Source organism: Nansenia antarctica (genome assembly GCF_963989245.1).
Source record: "Nansenia antarctica genome assembly, chromosome: 6".
NCBI classification, from domain to species: Eukaryota; Metazoa; Chordata; class Actinopteri; order Argentiniformes; family Microstomatidae; genus Nansenia; species Nansenia antarctica.
Genome location: NC_137676.1, coordinates 3,967,682 through 3,988,417, shown reverse-complemented (window position 1 = coordinate 3,988,417; position 20,736 = coordinate 3,967,682). Strand labels below are relative to the sequence as shown.

The 20,736-nt window shown below is 45.5% G+C and overlaps 2 protein-coding genes across 2 annotated transcripts; both read left to right on the top strand.

Moving 5' to 3' along the window:
- Positions 1-270: 270 nt before the first annotated feature.
- On the top strand, positions 271-2,861 carry LOC308159698 (uncharacterized protein; the record flags this gene model as incomplete). The annotated part of the gene is made up of 3 exons (XM_080533513.1): positions 271-513; positions 2,127-2,249; positions 2,799-2,861. 3 exons carry the CDS (start codon positions 271-273, stop codon positions 2,859-2,861), a joined length of 429 nt encoding a protein of 142 aa, XP_080389639.1.
- Positions 2,862-4,828: 1,967 nt separating this feature from the next.
- LOC308159471 (XK-related protein 7-like) lies at positions 4,829-15,670 on the top strand (the record flags this gene model as incomplete). Its single annotated transcript, XM_080533265.1, has 3 exons — positions 4,829-5,467; positions 11,463-11,662; positions 14,652-15,670. Exons 1-3 carry the CDS (start codon positions 4,887-4,889, stop codon positions 15,668-15,670), a joined length of 1,800 nt encoding a protein of 599 aa, XP_080389391.1. The 5' UTR covers positions 4,829-4,886.
- Positions 15,671-20,736: the final 5,066 nt, after the last annotated feature.

Genomic DNA, 20,736 nt, shown 5'->3' with positions numbered 1-20,736 from the left:
GTCCTCAATCAACAGTTGCCTGCACACCAACTTTATGAACCACAAATCGGCCTAATGGTGATGCACCACAACTGCACACTCCCAAAAAATTTTTTAAAGAACATTAATTATATATAATTTATAATAATATACAATAATATATAATATAACATTTTTAAAAGAACGAATAATTGACATTGAAAATGCTAGATCATGGCGGACACCGGAGTCAAGCCGGATCTATTTCATCCCAGGAATTGGCGAGTTGCGACCCCAGCGGACCTTCGCGCAATGTGCCCCCAGCAGAAGGCCCGTTTCCTGGCCTATGAGGAGCCTCCCAAGGAGGTGCAAGGTGTGATGGCGGCGGCTGCGTCGCGGCAGCGGGTGTTCGCCAGACTGGCTGCGCGGGAAGGCAGAGATGAGGAGTTGAGCGCTGCGGAGGCGGCAGAAAGGAAAAGGAGAGACTTTGTTATCTGCAGTGATGTGAATAACGGCGCCAAAATAAGCGGCGTCACTAACGGCGTTACTTTCCCAGTGACGGATAATCTAATTAATTACTGTTTTAATCGTTATAACGCCGTTACCGTTGCCGGTAATTCAATGCGGCGCGTTACAACTGAAGCTTCTCATTGTCATCCGACCTCAGTCACAGCTGGCCTGGGAGGGGAGGGGAGGGGCGAGACAACCGCGCAAGTGATCATGATTGGCTATGGTAGAGTTAAGTGATCATGATTGGCTATGGTAGAGTTAAGTGATCATGATTGGCTATGGTAGAGTTAAGTGATCATGATTGGCTATGGTAGAGTTAAGTGATCATGATTGGCTATGGTAGAGAACATTTCATGGTAAGCCAACCATAAGCCAACCATAGTTCAGTGTCAACACTTCATATTGGCTAGGATGTTAGATGACTGGGTTGGCTGGATGAATTAATGCATGCGTGGATGGATGAGTGTTAGGAAGGAGTGTATGGATGGATAGATTAATGAATGTTTAGGAGCTAAAGTTGGATTTGTCCATTCAATATTATTCAGTACTACTACTATAATTCAATATTTTTTCAGTACTACTTTAAAAGCACTTCATATTGTTTAACTGTTTACTTTTGTTGTGTTGAAAATACTTGAAGTTACAGTCTGTCTACCAGTTGTCAGAATCAGAATCAGAATCAGAATCAGAATCAGAAGACTTTTATTGCCATGACATGTAAACATGTTAGGAATTTGGTTTGGAACAATGGAGCACGGTTTACAGCAGGACAGGTGCAAGACAGGACAAGACAGTGCAAACCAACATCAAAGTGCAAGAGTCATAATTAATATAAATATAAAGTGCAGAGATCAAGTGTTCAAGTGTTCATATCCAGACAGTCCAAAGCTCTCTGGGTGGGGGTGGAGGGAGGGTAGATAGATAGATGTCTGAAGTTGTGTGACAGTTTGATTTATTTAATTTACACTACAAAGATTTAAAAGCACTTCATATTGTTAAATGTTTACTTTAAAAAGTAACGTAATAGTTACTTTCCCTAGTAACTAGTTACTTTTATAATGAAGTAATTCAGTTACTAACTCAGTTACTTTTTGGGATAAGTAACTAGTAACTATAACTAATTACTTTTTAGAAGTAACCTGCCCAACACTGGTTATCTGCCAGTTGAAGTCCGCAGAGGCGCTGTCCAGGGTTCGCCACATGAAGATGCGACACCGAAGGAGTCGGGTGAGAAGAACTGTCAACTTTGTATATATATATGTAGGCTTCGTTCGTAAATTCGCTCTGGAAGTCTGATCAGCACTCATGGAATGCCTCTCATCCAATCAAATGACTTGGTCACTTTATGACGTTGAACCCATTTTGCCCTACGCCCCCTATCAGAGCGAATTTACGAACGCAGCCATAATATAAGCCTATAGGCCCACCTCATCACGGGCCAACAACCATCATCTGAAATGTGTGTGCTAGCATCAGTTCTTCCAGAAATATTATTAATCCAAATGTTAATGATCTTGATCTGTCCGACATATCATCCAAAAGCAAGAACCAACGATGGAATCTGAAGGGACCAACATCTGACAGTTTCATCATCTGAAGAAAGCTGTAAAACTATTATAGCCCTGCTCATACTTTCAAATGTTCCTCCTCTTTTAAAGGCCCACGACATAAGCCTGATGATAGCCTGCCAGCCCACTTTTCGAAAGGCTGTACGGTTGGAGGCGTTACTGCCGATTGCAGAGACCAGCCTCGGCGTCAGGGACAGTCTAGATAAACACCAGGTGAGCACAGCACCGCCAGACATCTGCACAGCACAATGCAGAGCCAACAGACAACGCTCAATGTACCAGTGAGAACAGAACCTGGGTAGTAGCTGCTATGTGACTGATCACTGCAAACGTATCTAGATATGAGCTTAGGGACATTAGATATAGAGAGACATAGGTACTTCATTGATCCCAGAGGAGGAGAAATTCAGGTGTTACATCAGCTCAGACCACAAAACAACAACAAAATAAAGTGACTATTGAATAGTAGACTAAAATAAAATACAAAATAAAATGCCAAATGAAATAACTTAATAGACATCTGAAAACATTACATACAGTGGGAGTTGACTCTGATCACCTGTGTGTGTGTGTGTGTGTGTGTGTGTGTGTGTGTGTGTGTGTGTGTGTGTGTGTGTGCGTGCGCGTATAGGAAGTTGTTGATGCTGCTTGGTGGGTAGAAGATGTGGGCTCAGTGAAGAAGCTTTCACATTAGAGAAGTGTCTGATTGGTTTATGATTGGAGTGTGCTACTACTACTATGTTTCTGTGTGAACTCTTTCAGAGGGAGAGGGTTGAGGAGCTCCTGGAAGACAAGAGCTTGGCCACTCTGCACAGGAGGAAATGATGGTTACCGTGGCGATAGCCGATCAATAAAGGAGACTCACTGTACCGAAGCCTGCGCCCCATCTCTCTCGACACTTCTAGTTAACCCAGTCCTGGTAGAGGCTGGTCATCACTTCTAGTTAACCCAGCCCTGGTAAATGAACAGGGTTTTCTTGATTTGTCTCAAGCATTCACTTCTTTGCTTAAAAAAAGTAACTACTCATAAATTGTATAAATGTTGATATAAATTATGTTTAAGAGTATATACACTCACCACTTTATTAGGAATACTATAGTCATACTGGGTAGGGCCTCCCTTTGCTCTCAAAACAGCCTGAATTCTTCATGGCTTTGATTCCACAAGATGTTGGAATGTATTTATTGTAAGTCGCCAAATTTAAATGTAATGTTGGAAACATTATTTTGAGATTCTGGTCGATGATGATGAACACATTGTCATGTTCATGAAACTAGTTTGAGACGACTTTTGCTTTGTGACTTGGTGCATCATGCTGGAAGTACCCATTAGAAGATGGGTGTATTGTGGCCATGAAGGGATGCACGTGGTCAGCAACAATACTCAAGTAGGCTGTGGCATTCAAGCGATGATTGATTGGTATTAACAGGCCCAAAGTGTGCCAAGAAAACATTCATTCATACATTCACATTCATTCATTTAAAGTGTTTAGTATTACAATTGATTTATAGCCTGTAATTCACATTTATACCAGTAGGTGACAGCGGGTGCCTGCCTTTAATCAGGTTTGAGCGTTCATTTAGAATTGTATTTTGAATGAATTAATGGTCTTTATTGTCATTGATATAGTACAGGTACCAAACAACGAAATTTGGGAGGGGGGGCTCCCCTGGTGCTAGGAAAGAAAAAAAAAGAAAAAAAAACAAGAAGGGAAAGGAGCTGGTTTACATAAACAAAGGCTATGTACACTATCCACTATACTATACTATACAAATAAAACACTGTGCTGTACTCTATGCTATACCTATTCTAACATTTCCTATCTCTGAACCTTATGTACCCTAGGGTTGTCATATTGCACATAGTGTTATTGCACATTCATTTAAAGTGTCGCAGTTTGCAGGCTTGAAATGTACACATTTGTGCCTCAGCACTACACCTGATTTTCAATCCAGCAGCTGCCATCAATCCGGGTTTTAACGGGTTCAATACCATGCCTATACCACTGTCTCTGGCTTACATTTGTAAGAAAAAGGAATAGCCCAGGCTAGGGCTGATATTAGTAGTGATACTAACTAGTTGTGATATTACGTGGTCTGGCCGTTATCGGGCTGGTCCAAATATAGATATTTCAATAAATCAATCCAAACTACAGAATAAAATAATATAATGGCGTATTAAAAGCAAGGCTAAAGAGACGTATTTCATGAAAGAGTCACATGTTTTTTAATAGGGGAATAATTGCTCGAATTGAAGTTTCTGAGTGACAACTAATACATGTATACAAATAAAGGTTATTATTTACTGTACCTCCCGAAAACATGTTTACCCTGGGCCCCCTAGTGGCCGGGGGCGGACACGACACACGGAGAGACGGTGCTACTGGATTTAGGACTGAACAAGTCACATTCGCATTAAACAATAAACCGCTCAAACAGTAATTTTGCTACAATTTAGCTATAGACCTATATTGGTAAGATTTATTTTCGCATACATTTGTATTATTTTGAATTAAATTTGAAGTCAGAATTGTGGTCTGAATGAATGAATGAATGAATGAATGAAGAACCGTTCTCGCGTTTTCTTTTCACCTCGCCCTTCCTCTCTCCCTTTCTCCCACGCACACACACACACACACACACACACACACACACACACACACACACACACACACACACACACACACATACACACACCCGCACACGCATACACGCACGCACGCATACACGCCCACACACACGCACACACACACACCACCCCCCCCCCCCCCCACACACACACACACACCCTCCCCCCTTCCATCATTTTCCCATCTCCCTTTTCTCCCCCACTCTCTTCTCTACAACAAACATGGCCGCGAAATCTGACGGTGCACCACCCATTATCATCTCTGTGAGAAATGAAGCCCCACCCGAGTCCCTGCCCGGTGTAGCCCCCGTACTGCCCCGGCAGCAGCACCGGTACCGGCCCGCCGGGCAGCGCTACACCCTCCCGGACTGCTGCTGGACCCTGTGCGCCCTCCTGGTCTTCTTCTCGGACGGCGCGTCGGACCTGTGGCTGGCCGCGGACTACTACCTCCGGGGCTCCTACCAGTGGTTCGCGTTGACCCTGGTCTTCGTGGTGGTCCCGTCTCTGGTGGTCCAGGTGCTGAGCTTTAGGTGGTTCGTCTACGACCACTCGTACAGCAGGGAGAGCAGCACGGCGGCGGCCGCGGTGGTGGCAGCAGCGGAGGAGGAGGAGGAGAGGGATTTCAGCACCAAGGACAGCAGCAGGGACCATCAGCGGCGGGGCGCTGGCCGTGCCGAGGCCGGGGGGGCATCGCCGCCTGCGACGGGGGGCACCAGGGGGGGAGGCGTCCGCGGATGCTGCAGAGTCCTTATGTGGCTCTTTCAGTCCGTCGTTCATGTGTTTCAGCTGGCACAGGTCTGGAGGTAAGGTACCAACGTATAACTACTAGACTTGAGAATAGAAACGGTGAAGGGGCTGCTTGAATTAGTGTGTGTGTGTGTGGGGGGGGTGGGGGGTGCGTGTGTGTTTATGTGTGTGTCTGTGCGTGTGTGTCTGTGTATGTGTGTATGTGTGTGTGCGTGTGTGTCTGTGTATGTGTGTGTGTGTGTGTGTGTGTGTGTGTATGTGTGTGTGTGTGTGTGTGCGTGTGCGTCTGTGCGTCTGTGAGTGTGTGTGTGTGTGTGTGTGTGTGTGTGTGTGTGTGTGCGCGTCTGTGCGTGCGTGTGGACAGCTTTTCTCTTACAAAAGCAAAACCTCAACCAGAGAAGGATTGTGTTAAGCTATTCAAATGCCAAACATGCCTCTTTATTGTTTGACATCTGTTGGCTCCTCCTCCGTGCACAGGCTTCTAGGTCAATAATCTCCCGGGGAAAAGCGTCTACTCATCCACACCAATCGCCTTATGAATACAACAAAATCTCTTTGTCTGTCTGGGTTTCAGTGAAAAAGTGTATTTAGTGACAGAGAGTGTCAGACGGTAGAGAGATATGATACTGGACATTAATATTCGACTGTTTAGGGATGATGCTCATTCTAAGGTTGCCATAAGCATGCCATGTGCATAGCAGGAGCGTTTTATTATTATTATTATTATTATTATTTTTTTTAATATGGTTCTCTTCATATGCAGTGTGTTGTCATTCCAACACTCTCCAACTGGTGTACTAGGCCTACTTACCGCGATGGTACAGGTCATGTTTTGAGCAAGGCCCGCTGTGTAGATGCTTATGTTTCTCAAGTGTAACAGAGGTGATTTGGAATCACACTCTCCTGGAGGAGGTGTAGCTCTCTGCCTAACACGTGTAAAGTGTCACCCTCAGACGTTGAGCATGTCCTTCGGGCCTGACGGTAGACGCTTGTGTCGTCCACGTGGGAAGACAGAGTCTCTCTACGTTTCACACCGCCGTGGTCTGTTCTGATTGGGTTTGACAGGCGCGAGCTGCCTGCTGCCTGGCAGGGAGGAGGTGGCCTGGAGCTGAACAACCGTGGTGGGAACAGGGTTAGCTAATGATGTTTACACACAGGGACACCGTGGACTTCTGCAGCTAGTCAATCATTCCCTGTCTCTCCTTCACCCTTCACATCTCTCTCTCTCTGTCTGTCTGTCTCTCTCTCTGTCTCTCTCTCTCTCTCTCTGTCTCTCTCTCTCTCTGTCTCTCTCTCTGTCTGTCTGTCTGTCTGTCTCTCTCTCTTTCTGTCTCTGTCTCTCTCTCTCTGTCTCTCTCTCTCTGTCTCTCTCTCTCTCTCCCTCTCTCTCTGTCTGTCTCTCTCTCTCAATCTATCTATCTCTGTCTCTCTCTCTCTGTCTCTCTCTCTCAATCTCTCTCTCTCTGTCTCTCTCTCTCTCTCTCTCTCTCTCTCTCTCTCTCTCTCTCTATCTCTCTCTTTCTATTCTTTTTCACTCTTCCTTTCTTGCACCCACTCTTACTTACTGTTCTCCCTGACACCAACCACCAATAGTTAATGTTCTGTAAACAGAAGTGACATGTTAGCCTTTAGCATATTCTCACTGGAGAGCCTGACTGTCTCTCTGTCACGTGTGTTCATCTGGAGGGAGTGTAGTGCATCTGAGTAGACTCTGTTTGCCAAATGACACTATCAATTTACATTCTTGGCATTTTAACAGACAGCCTTTATCCAAAGCGACTTACAACAAATACATTTGTCTCAGTAAGTGAATCATCTATCCATCAGTCATTGTAAGAAGAAGTAATCTATGCTAGGACCAGGGGGAATTGTTTGTCATAATGCTAGAAGAAGGAAGAATTAAGATAATGTTTTACTATGAGGGGATCTCACAGGGTTTTTTATATTTAAAGTTGTACAAGACAAAGCAGTGCATGTGTGAGAAGTCCATTGAAACTCTGTGACAAAGTGGAATGGACCTATCACTAAGCCACGCCCCAAAATAGAATACTTCTAGACAAAATATTCTTGTCATCTTTAAAAAACATGTCTATTGCTTGTTGTGGTAAATCAGAAATCAGAAATTTGCCAACTCCCGCCATTGTAAGTCATTGAATGTCATTCAGTCACGGTCGTTCAGTCAGTCACTGTCAGTGAAGCGTTGCTTGCTTGTCCGAGTTTTCAAAGAGGGCTGATAAGAGGGTTGAACAATTCTGGTAATTTGGAAATATATGGATACTTTAATATGGAAATTATCTGGAAATATTCTTAAAGGCTCACTAAGGTGACTTTGACTTCCATATCGAATCATTTTTGGGTAGATTTGGGTAGAGAACATTAGGTTACATACTTGGTATTCATTTCATTGTTTACAATTAAAATGCTCAAAAGGCACAATTTCTCAAGCCAGGAGACTACAGGTTTGAGTAGGCGTGATGCCTGCATTGACAGTTCGCATGTTTGATTGACAGTTCACATCTTTGATTGACAGTTCGTCTCTTGTTCCTAGGTTCAATGCTATTTAGCTGGCTGTAACATTGACCAATTCGTTACCAGTCTACAGTGCCTCTTATGTGGATGTATGCAGCATTTCTGTTTGCAGTTGAAAATAATCAGAGAAATGTGAGAAAACAAATAATTGTGTTGAAAGTGTCCTGTAGGCTGTATAGATCTTTGGGCTAGGGTTGAATGTACACTCACCAAACACTTTATTAAGAACACCTGTACACCTTCTTATTCATTCAGGTGGTGTAATGGTGTGGGGAATGTTTTCTTGGCACACTTTAGGTCCATTAATACTAATCAATCATTGCTTGAATGCCACAGTCTACTTGAGTATTATTGCTGACCATGTGCATCCCTTTATGGCTACAATGTACCCATCTTCTAATGGCTACTTCTGGTAATGCACCATGTCACATGGCCTTCCCAGTCACCGGAACAGAATCCAATACAACACCTTTGGGATGTGGTAGAACGGGAGATTCACAGCTTGATAGTGCACCTAAAAATTCTGCAGGAATTGCGTGACGCAATGTCAACATGGACCAGAATCTCAAAGGAATGTTTCCAACATCTTGTGGAATCAATGCCACGAAGGATTGAGGCTGTTTTGAGAGCAAATGGAGGCCATACCCAGTATTAGTATAGTGTTCCTAATAAAGGGAGGCCCTACCCAGTATTAGTATAGTGTTCCTAATAAAGGGAAGCCCTACCCAGTATTAGTAGAGTGTTCCTAATAAAGGGAGGCCCTACCCAGTATTAGTATAGTGTTCCTAATAAAGGGAGGCCCTACCCAGTATTAGTAGAGTGTTCCTAATAAAGGGAGGCCCTACCCAGTATTAGTATAGTGTTCCTAATAAAGGGAGACCCTACCCAGTATTAGTATAGTGTTCCTAATAAAGGGAGGCCCTACCCAGTATTAGTACAGTGTTCCTAATAAAGGGAGGCCCTACCCAGTATTAGTATAGTGTTCCTAATAAAGGGAGGCCCTGCCCAGTATTAGTAGAGTGTTCCTAATAAAGGGAGGCCCTACCCAGTATTAGTATAGTGTTCTTAATAAAGGGAGGCCCTACCCAGTATTAGTAGAGTGTTCCTAATAAAGAGAGGCCCTACCCAGTATTAGTATAGTGTTCCTAATAAAATCTAGATCTCTGGGGGGGGGGGGAAATCCAGATTCAATCTATTTCCAGGAAGTTTCCAGGAAAGTTTAGAAATACAACTGGAATATTCCCGTCATTTCGAGTAGATTCGATTAGATAAACATCAGATTCAGACTAAATTCAACTAAATTCCTGTCGTCTGCGACCCTGCTGGTGATTAAGCGTCTGTGCCGTGGTGCGTCCTGTCCCCTCAGGGCTGAGCCGTCACTGATCACACCGCTGATCCACAGGCTGACGCGACTGCGCCGCTAAGAGGCTTATAACGTCGGCTGTTTTACCTTCAGCTGTTAAACTCAGCGGTGAGCTGTCACCGATAGTCCCAGACAGGTGCGCTGGGATCAGCGTGGAGAGACTGGAGGAATTAGATACTCCGCTATGTAAACAGAGGCGGCTTAGCTAAATGGACAGAGAGAGAGGCTGGTTTGGTTTAATTGGGCTGTTCGGGGACCAGGACAGTTTCATCACTCTGATTTGTAGCGTTATGGCTGCCAATAGTGCCTCGGCCCTGCCCAGCATCTAGATTACCTTCTCTTGCTATGACTGATGGGTAGATGATTCACTTAGTTAGACAAATATTTAGACAAAGTATTAGTTGTAAGTCGCTTTGGATGAAGGCGTCTGCTAAATTGCCAAAAATGTAAGTGTGAAAAGTTTCAATTGAAGTAGATAGTTACTTTTGGATCATTTTGATTGAGTACAGTGGGAAATTAGAGTAACGTGTGTGTGTGTGTGTGTGTGTGAATGTGTGTGTGTGTGTACATGTATGTGTACATCTCTCTGTGTGTGTGTGTGTGTGTGTGTGTCTCTCTCCCTCCCCTCTCTCTCTCTTTGTGTGTGTGTGTGTGTGTGCGCGTGTACGTGTACGTGTGCGTATGTGTGTGTGTGTGTACGTGTACGTGTGCCTATATATGTGTGTGTGCGTGCGTATGCAGTATGTGTGTGTGTGTGTGTGTGTGCGTATATGTGTGTGCGTGTGCATGTGTCTGTATGTGTGTGTGAGTCATACCCCTCCCCTGGGCACCGTTTTGAGGTGGGAGTGAGAACAAACAGGGTTGTATAAACTCCCTGCTGGTTCACCGGGCTCATTCAGAGGCTCTGTGTGACACTGCCAGCCTCCAGACATAACACACACACTCTTAACCCCGGCCCCGACCAGCAGGGAGAAGCACTTCTCTTTCACACATGCACATTTTTTCTTCTTTCTAAATATAGCTTTTAGGGCATTTCTGCTTTATTGGGATAGAGACTAGAGTAGAGAAGGAACAGGAAGGATGGTAGAGAGAGAGAGGAGGATAGAGACAGTAGAGATTGACAGGAAGGATGGGTGAGAGAGGAGGATAGAGACAGTAGAGATTGACAGGAAGGATGGGTGTAGAGAGAGAGAGGAGGATAGAGACAGTAGAGACTGACTGGAAGGATGGGTGAGAGAGAGAGAGGAGGATAGAGACAATAGAGATTGACAGGAAGGATGGGTGAGAGAGAGAGAGGAGGATAGAGACAGTAGAGATTGACAGGAAGGATGGGTGAGAGAGAGAGAGAGGAGGATAGAGACAGTAGAGACTGACAGGAAGGATGGGTGAGAGAGAGGAGGATAGAGACAGTAGAGATTGACAGGAAGGACGGGTGAGAGAGAGACAGGAGGATAGAGACAGTAGAGATTGACAGGAAGGATGGGTGAGAGAGAGAGGAGGGATGACATGCAGGATATGTCGATGGCTTCTTCTGTTTGCTCAGAATATTTTAACACAAGAGCAGCTTGCCCTTAGCGGGTCTCGAACTCACAACCTTCTGCTTCCCCCACCGGTCGTGCTAACCGCAACACCAAGACAGTTTCCTCCCTTGGTGGAGCTGCTAACGGGCCTTACACCTGGTCGCTACAGTCCTCTTTTACATACCCCCTCCTACCTTGCCGAACCTCGTCCCCCTCCACACCCCCTCCCGTTGCCTCAGGTTTGACGACCAAACCACCCTCAAGACCACCAGGACCAAGCTCCGGACCTGGGGTGATAGGCCGCAGCCCCGTCCCTCTGGAACACCCTCCCCAACCACATCAGACAGGCCAACACCCTGCCAAACAGCCCCTCAAAACCTACATCTTCAAGCTCGCCTTCACCAGTTAACCCTCTCCCCCTCCCCTTCCCATGTGTCCCCAGACCTACCTTAATTAGGCCCCTATACTTTCTGTTTAATATGTCTTGTTTCTTTTTATTATTACTACTCAATCTTTTCAGTTTGTAAAGCGTCTTTGAGTGTCTAGAAAAGCGCTATATAAGTCTAATGTATTATTATTATTATTATTATTATACATACATACCCATGGCCTTCCCCTCTGTGTCCCTCTGTCTCCCAGGTATGTCCACGCCCTGTACTTGGGGTCGCAGAGCCGTTGGCGTGGCGACCACGAGCGGCGCCACTTCTACTGGCGCATGATGTTCGAGAGCGCCGACATCAGCATGCTGCGGATGCTGGAGTCCTTCCTGAAGAGCGCCCCGCAGCTGGTGCTGCAGCTCAGCATTATGGTCCAGGCCCAGCAGGTGCTCCCCCTACAGGGTGAGTGGTGAACTACACACACACACACACACACACACACATACATACGCATGCACACAGACACACACACACACGCACGCACGCACGCACGCTAACACACACACACACACACACACACACACACATAGCCATAGCCACACATACACACACGCCCCACAGCCATAGCCACACACACACACACTCACGCCCACACACACACACACACACACACACATACATACGCACGCACGCACACACACACACATACATACGCATGCACGCACGCACACGCACACACACACACTCACACACACTCACACTCACACTCACACATACACACGCACACACACACACACACACACACACACACACACACACACAGCCATAGCCACACACACACACACACACACACTCACGCACACACACACCCTGAACCATACTCTATACACACATCTTAAAAACCTACACACCCACATTACATTAACAATCCCCTTTAATCCCCTTTATCCAAAGCGACTTACAACATCTCGGCTTACAACACCAACTTCTCTTGCTATGACTTGCTATGATTCACTTACTTAGACAAATACATTTGAATATTTGTCGTACATTTTTGTCGTACATTTGTCTAAGTAAGTGAATCACAGCAAGTCATAGCAAGAGAAAGTAATCTATGCTAGGGCCAGGGGCCATTGGCAGTCATAATGCTGGAAGAATTAAGATTTTTTTTTAAATGTTTTTTATTATTAACAGTAGAGAAACTGTACAGGGGGGGTAGAGGGGATGAAGAGGTCTTAGGAGGGACAGTTACGGTGTAGCCTGAATAGATGGGAACATCCTGAACCATAGTATACACACATCTTAAGACCCTACACACATCCTGAATCATAGTGTACACACACATCTTAAGCTACACACACCCTGAACCATACTCTATACACCCTCCAGGGGGAGTGGCTACCTACACACCCACATCACATTAACATTTTTCGCATTTAGCAGAGGCCTTTATCCAAAACGACTTACAACAAATACATTTGTCAAAGTAAGTGAATCACAGCAAGTCATAGCAAGAGAAAGTAATCTATGCTAGGGCCAGGGGCCACTGGCAGTCACAATGCTGGAAGAAGGAAGAATGATAAAAAATAAATTTAAAAAAAGTATTATTATTTAATTATTTACAGTAGAGAAACTATACAGGGGGGTAGAGGGGATGAAGAGGTCTTAGGACAGACAGTTAAGGTGTCGCCTGAATAGATGGGAACATCCTGAACCATAGTACACACACACCTTAAGACCCTACTACACACACCCTGAATCATACCAAAAAGGTTGCAACCAAAAATGGGGACAATTAGCATTTTGAGGTAATGCTGCTAATGGCTAATATCAGAGTGCATTGTGGTATACAAGGAGACAAGGTTCTCAATAGAGGCCAATGAAAGTGAATGAGAAATGCACAGCAATTGGTCCTCCAAATGTTGTTAATTATATCATTTTCTAACTAACCTGGAATTTATCAAGCTGTTTCAACCTTTAATTGTGGAGGAACAATTACAGCCAGCTAATTATTAGGTAGAGACAGTAGAGAACGACAGGAGGAGAGGGTATGTCAGCAGGACTTAGACTTAGAAGGTGAAAGTAAGTCTAAGTCCTGTCAGCAGGAGAAAGTAGAAGGTGAAAGTATTGGAAATTGCCATTGCTTTTAATTCAGTATCTGTGCCCGCCCAAACCTGCTTTTAATTTCTTGTTATTTTGTATTATGTATCTTATCTTATCTTATTATCTGTGTATTGAATGTATGCCTGTGTCCTTGTTCTGCCCCTCTTGACCAGGTCCCCCTTGGAGACATCAATCGCTCAATCAAACTTTATTTATATAGCCCAAGTCATGCATTGAATGCAAGAGTGTGCTTTTGCAATCTAATCTAATCTAATCTAATCTAATCTAATCTAATCTAATCTAATCTAATCTAAAGTGTTCCCTCACTGTACAATGGCGTCTTCTGCTTCTCTTGGACATGTGTACTGTATCTCATGACTGTCCTCCCTGGGGCGGCTGGGGTGGCTGTGTCTCAGGAGGTTGAGCCGCCGTCTAATGATCACAAGTTCGGCAGATCGGCGGTTCGAGCCCCGGCTGGCCACATGTCGAAGTGTCCTTGGGCAAGACACTGAACCCCAAATTGCTCCCAGTGAGCGGGCCGGCCGGCGCCTTGCATGGTAGCTTGTAGGGCTGGGTTCAAAAAATCGATTTCCCGATTCTGAATCGATCTTCATTAAATGAGCGATTATCGATTCATAAATCCCGAGATCGATCTTTCATTTATTTTTTATTTTTTTGCTTGCAGCTTCAACCCGCAACGAGATCTCGTGGCCAGATCTCGCGCTACAAGAATTTATCATATCTCACGCAAACGTGAGGTCTCAACACTAAAATCTAAAAACATGGCGATGGCAGGGACACTCAAGTCACCACCAGGCTTAAAGTCAGATGTCTGGGTGCATTTTGGATTTAAAAAATGTGACGATAGAGATGAGCTGGACAAAAGCCAAGTCATATGTAAATAAAAAGTACATTCATGTAACTGCTTTAGAGTCAATTCATTGATATGTTTAACAATGCTACATGTTATAGGGTTCCTTGAACCATTTACAGCATTAGTTCGGAGAATCTCTTTCATATTCAAGCAAAAAATGTATATTTTAACTAGATCGAATCGGAATCGAATCGAATCGAATCGTGAATCGAATCGAATCGGGAGCTGTGAATCGGAATCGAATCGTTTTGGGAAATCAGTGGCGATAACCAGCCCTAGTAGCTTGCCGCCATTGGTGTGTGAATGTGTGTGTGAATGGGTGAATGAGAGGCCGTTGTACAGCGCTTTGGATAAAGGCGCTATAATAAGTGCAGTCCATTTACCAAAGTTTAACTACCCTTACTCTCTTCTCTCTTTCTTCTTCTCTCTATCTTCCTCTCTCTCTCTCTCTCTCTCTCTCCCTCCGTCCCTCAGCTCTGTCCGCCTCCGCCTCCCTGGTCTCCCTGGCCTGGATGATCGCCTCCTACCAGAAGGTCCTGCGGGACTCCCGAGACGACAAGCTGCCCATGTCCTACCGGGCCGTCCTGGTCCAGATCCTGTGGCACCTGTTCACCATCGGGGCGCGGGCTGTGGCCTTCGCCCTGTTCGCCTCCGTGTTCCAGCTCTACTTCGGCATCTTCATCGTGGCCCACTGGTGCGTCATGACCTTCTGGATCATCCAGGGCGAGACGGACTTCTGCATGTCCAAGTGGGAGGAGATCGTCTACAACATGATGGTGGGCGTGGTCTACGTCTTCTGCTGGTTCAGCGTGCGCGAGGGCCGCACGCGCTGCCGCCTGCTCCTCTACAGCGCCGCCGTGTTCGCCGAGAACGTGGCGCTCACCGCAGCCTGGTTCCTGTACCGCGGCGAGCGCACCGCCTCGGACTTCGACGCCGTGATGGTGGTGTGCGCCGTGGCCAGCAGCTACGCCCTGGGCACCTTCTTCATGCTGCTGTACTACTGCCTGCTCCACCCGGACGGGCCCGTGCAGGAGTGGGGGTTCAGGGTGGAGGAGGAGGAGGACGCGGTGGCGGGAGGGGCGGAGTCCTGCGCTTCCCCGGCCTCCACCCTCCCCCCGGACGTGGTGAGCAGCCCCCCCAGGACCCTCCAGAGGACTAAAGGTGGTGGGGGAGGTGGGGGGGGTGCGGACCAGGGGTCGGGGGGGGTCGACGGGGACGTGTTTCAGGTACGACCGCCCTCCACCAGAGCGGCCCACCACCGCCACCGCCAGCCCCTGGTGCCCCGCTTGGCGTCCCCCAGGACGGAGGAGGGGCCCGTCATCCGCATAGACCTGCCCAGGAAGAGGTACCCCGCCTGGGACGTCCACTTCATCGACCGCCGGCTGCGGAAGACCGTCCTGGTGCTGGAGGGCGCCGCCCCGCTCACGCCCAGGATCCAGTACCGCTGCCTGGGCACGCCCAAGGAGGTGACGGAGTACGAGACCACGGTGTGAAGGGCGGATGATGATTACGGCGCCTGGTACTCGACCCCGCTTAGCCAGCCCCAGCCAGCCCAATCAGCTAGCTAGGCTCCTAGAGCGGCATAGCGACGACCCCCACGACCCCACGATGACCCTGAGGGTTGGTGCTGCTCCATCCTGCCCTGTCCGTCACTCTGTGTTGGGTTAGCGGAGCATGGAGGACAGAAAGAGAGAGAGAGGGGGGGGGGTTGGGATGGTACAGGGTGGGGAGGGGTTAAGAGCCGGGGGGGGGGGTCAAAGGTCAACAGGAAGTGCTTGCTGCCCAGTGAACTTGCAGACGGACAAAGACAGAGGAGTTGAGCCGTGGGGTTATCAATCAGAGGTCAGCTATCCTCAATGAAGGTGCTTCAAAATGTCCTCTCACGGGCGAAATACCACCAGAGACGATACTTAAACATGTATAAATATCTACTGTACTGCAGCATTACCAGAGATATCATTCTGTAACAAACTCGGAAAAAGGAACAGAAAATAAATAATTTGTTTATGCAATGGTTACCATCTTAATAAGTGTCACAAACAGGAGATTCTGACCTGAATCTGACAATGGTCCTACTGCTATGTGTAATATGCCATAACTGTTTATACCATGTCTAAAGGGGCAATCTGGGATTCAAACCACAACAACAACAACAACCGCCACTGTTTTAGTCAACAGGCGTGGGGGCTGGTGAAATGGAACCACTCGTAAAATCATTGACGGCACTATGGATGGAAGGGCTGACCATTCATGAGATCAAAATGATAGTTTTAACTACTGTTTTGAAGCCATACAGTGTTATGACAAGCTTATATTTGGGGTTCTGGTGGGGTTAAGCTACAGTTGAGCTATGAGACTGTTAAGACACTAATCTCATGAGGCATTTATAAGCTATATTCTTCACGAATCAATGATCTATATATCATTAATTTAAAACTGAAAAATGATGCACCAATTACTGATTGCCCCTTTAAGTAGTCTCTAAGACAGCCTTATTACTGTGTATATTGTCTCAAATAACATGTCTGTGGGACATTTCTGGGGGGTATCCCAACAACGTCGCTAAAGGAACATTTTCTGGCTTTTTATAAATCCCGCGAGACTTATCAAAAGTAAGCCTGGATTTTTTGTTAAATCTCGCAAGATTTGTCAGAATAAGCCTGGATTTCACTTTAGTGACGTTGATGGGATAGCCCCCTAGAAGAGTCTCACAGAACTCAAACAACTTTTAAGACCTGAATGTTCAATACAACGCAAAAATGTGTAATATTAACCAGAATGTTCATTCTGTTGATGTGCTATTATGACAACATTCCTGAATCACAATACTTGGGTAAAGGTAGCGTGCACCAAAAATACGTTTTGTGTTTGTTTACAAATCTTTATTTATTTTTTTGCCATGCCATCAATTTCAATATAATTCTAATTGTATACACATCTATACAGTGTGTGATGTATTCAGTCGATAGAAACATAGGGTGCGTTCGTAAATACGCTCTGGAAATCTCGCTCTGGTTTCAACTGAAATCACCTAATTTCCGAACGGTCAGAGAGCACCCCGGGGTGCGCTCCGGAGCTCTCACAGCGTATTTACGAACGCATAACCCCATAATTACTTTCCATTACATGTACAGTATGTATGTATTTGAATGACATGACTCATATAGAGACTCAAAAACTGTTTCGTTTATCACTCGGCTTCCTCGTGACGATAAGATAACTGTTTGTGAGCTTGGAATTATAAGGTTCTAATTTCCGTTTAGGGTAGTTCAAAGATATTGTAGCGAACGGGAACTGGTAGTGTAACTCGCCCCATGCGGGAGTCGAACCCCGATCTCCCGCATAACCGCCGGCCGCGCTAACCACAACACCAAGAGAGTTAACTCACTTGGTGGAGCTGTTAACGGGCCTCATACAGGATCGTTACACTATCCTCACCGTTCGGGAGAGCGTGCCCTCACGCTTCGTCAAGTCCCTCACGTGGACACGGCTCTCCGATGGCCTTCCTTCCATCCCACTTCTGACACCAGTGTAGCGAACGGGAACTGGTAGTGCAACTCGCCCTGGTAGTGCAACTCGTAGTTGCACTGGTAGTGCAACTCGCCCTGGTAGTGCAACTCGCAACCACAACACCAAGAGAGTTAACTCTACCGAGTTACACTACCAGTTCCCGTTCGCTACAATATTGACCGTCAAAGTTTTTACATTCCATTATGTTCTGTGAGATGGAACCTTTGTATTTTATGAATTACTAACTCAAAAATGTCAACATTTAAAAAAAAATAACACCACACAGGCATTAATAAACACCTAATGGATCAGATTATGTAAAAAACTAAATGTTGACAAAAATGGAGATAGAACCTTATAATTCTAACGTCACGTGTTGTCAATGAAGCTGGAGAGTGAACTCAGAACTGAGTGGACAGATACAGAATGTGCAGAAATGGCCGTGTCCAATGTGTCTGTTGTCTCAAATGTAGAAGAAAACAAACGTCTTGTCTCTGGATTCCTTGTAGAGAATAATAGGTACAGTTAAGATAATGTCTGTTAATCTTGATCACGATGACGCAGAATGTGCTGTTGTTCATTCATTCAGGTCGCTCCGAGCGGTGTAGTCACAAGAGAGAGGAAGATCACACGGTTGAGAAGTGGAGATTGTGTGTGTGTGATGTGTGCGTGTGCGTGTGTGATGTGTGATGTGTGTGTGTGTGTGTGTGCGTGTGATGTGTGCGTGCGTGTGTGTGTGTGTGTGTGTGTGTGATGTGTGCGTGTGTGTGATGTGTGCGTGTGTGTGTGTTCAGTCAGCTTCATTTCCCTGCTATGAACAGAGATAAACGGCTTCTCAGAGTACCATTAACACTAGAACAGCCGTGGGTGGGGTCATTTGGCCATGTGACTAAAAACAAATGTATATCTTTGCACTCAATCAAATTTCAGGACCCTCCTTTCATGACTTTTCAGGATAAGCTAGTAAATAAAGCTATTTTGCTGTTTTTCTGTGTACGAGGCAGACTAATTTACGAGGCACACCAACTAGTGTTTTTTTATGTGTAAGTAGCAGCTTTCCATTGTAAAGACTATGGTCTTTATGTCATTTGACCCCCGAGGTGGCTCTTATAGTAGGTAAAAAAGGCACGGCTGTAGTGTTAACACCATTCACTCTACTCTGTAGCCACAGGCTCCATGTTGGTGCTAACTCTCGACACAGGAAGCTAGGCCTAGACCTTATATATATATATATATACAGTGTTCTGGAGCGGTCAAACGCATAGTAGTCTGTACCTCAAACACACACTACAGAATCAAGCCTTAAACTGGTCATGCCAGACTGTTGCTGCACAGCAACCAAACAAAAGAAGAAGAAACAAACAAAGAAACAAGAGTTTCATGATGTTGTTGTTGAGGAAAATAAAGAGCAATGTGTTTACTCGCAGTATGACTGGAGTCGTCCTCTCTCTTTTAAATACGCCTTTATCCAAAGCGACTTACATTGCAGTGAGTGCATATATGTTTCAGTGTATATATATATATATGGTCCCAGCAGGAATCGAACCCACAACCTAAGCGTTGTTGTCAGCACCAGGCTCTACCATATAATGCCAATATGGTGTAGGAATCAAACACAATCACTGTGTTCCAAAACGAAGGCCATTAAGACAAATGTAACACAACCATAGACCCACTACATATCAGAGAGAGAGAGAGACAAGAGAGGGGGAGATAGAGAAGGGAGAGGAGGAGAGGAGGAGAGGCGTGAGGAGAGAGGTGGAGAGGGAGAGATAGAGAGGGGAGAGGAGAGAGGTGGAGAGGGAGAGAGAGAGAGAGGGGAGAGGAGGAGAGGGAGAGATAGAGAGGGGAGAGGAGGAAAGGCGTGAGGAGAGAGGTGGAGAGGGAGAGATAGAGAGGGGAGAGGAGGAAAGGCGTGAGGAGAGAGGTGGAGAGGTGGAGAGGGAGAGAGAGAATTTACATTAATTAAATTAAAAGAGAGACAGAGCGAGACAGAGCGAGAGACAGAGAGAGAGAGAGAGAGAGAGAGAGAGACATTCTACTAATGAGAGATTGTTCTGATTAGATTAGATTGGCACATATGCTGTGAGAGGCTAAATCCCGTCTCGTGCAGCAGTGGCTCAGACGATTATGAATGAGACACGACCCTGGCCTGCCCACGCGTTGTCACCTGACACCAGGCATTGTCCATACTGAACCATAAGTATGATTAAGACTTAATATCGTTAATATATGATATGTTAATATCACTGCATATTGAGCGGCAACGTTTTCAGGAAAAGTGCTATGCAAATAAAAGTTATTATTATTATTATTAGTAGTAGTAGTAGTAGTACTAGTAGTAGTAGTAGTAGTAGTAGTAGTAGTAGTAGTAGTAGTAGTAGTAGTAGTAGTATAAAAAGGCAAGATTCAGGCAATCAGTATTCATAGCCTCAATGCATAGAGATGTAATAAAAGTTATTATTATTAGTAGTAGTAGTAGTAGTAGTACTAGTAGTAGTAGTAGTAGTAGTAGTAGTAGTAGTAGTAGTAGTAGTAGTAGTAGTAGTAGTAGTAGTAGTAGTAGTAGTAGTAGTAGTATTATAAAAAGGCAAGATTCACGCAATCAGTTGTTGCCTATTCATAGCCTCAATGCATAGAGATGTAATAAAATAAAGAAAAATCGTATCTGTGTGTTATTGTTCGTACCATTGAATGGACTAATTACTACTTTAGGACAACGCTACAATGAATCAACGCATTGGCTGCGTTCGTAAATTTGCTCTGACAGCGCCGGAGCGCACACTGGGTTCAACGTCATAAAGGGAGCGGGTAATTTGATTGGACAAGAGGCGTTCCACGAGCGCAGATCAGATTACCAGAGCGAAATTACGAACGCAGCCATTGTTACACATTATTATCCGTTATCTCGTAGCCAATCCGCTACGACCCCGCCCCAAAAATATCATGTCTGAACCAATCAGATCACTGTGGGCGTGGCTACACGTCCTCGAAAACCGGCTTCTTTCATTCCCAGCGAGGCACAGTCATTCCATTCTACTCCCCTAGC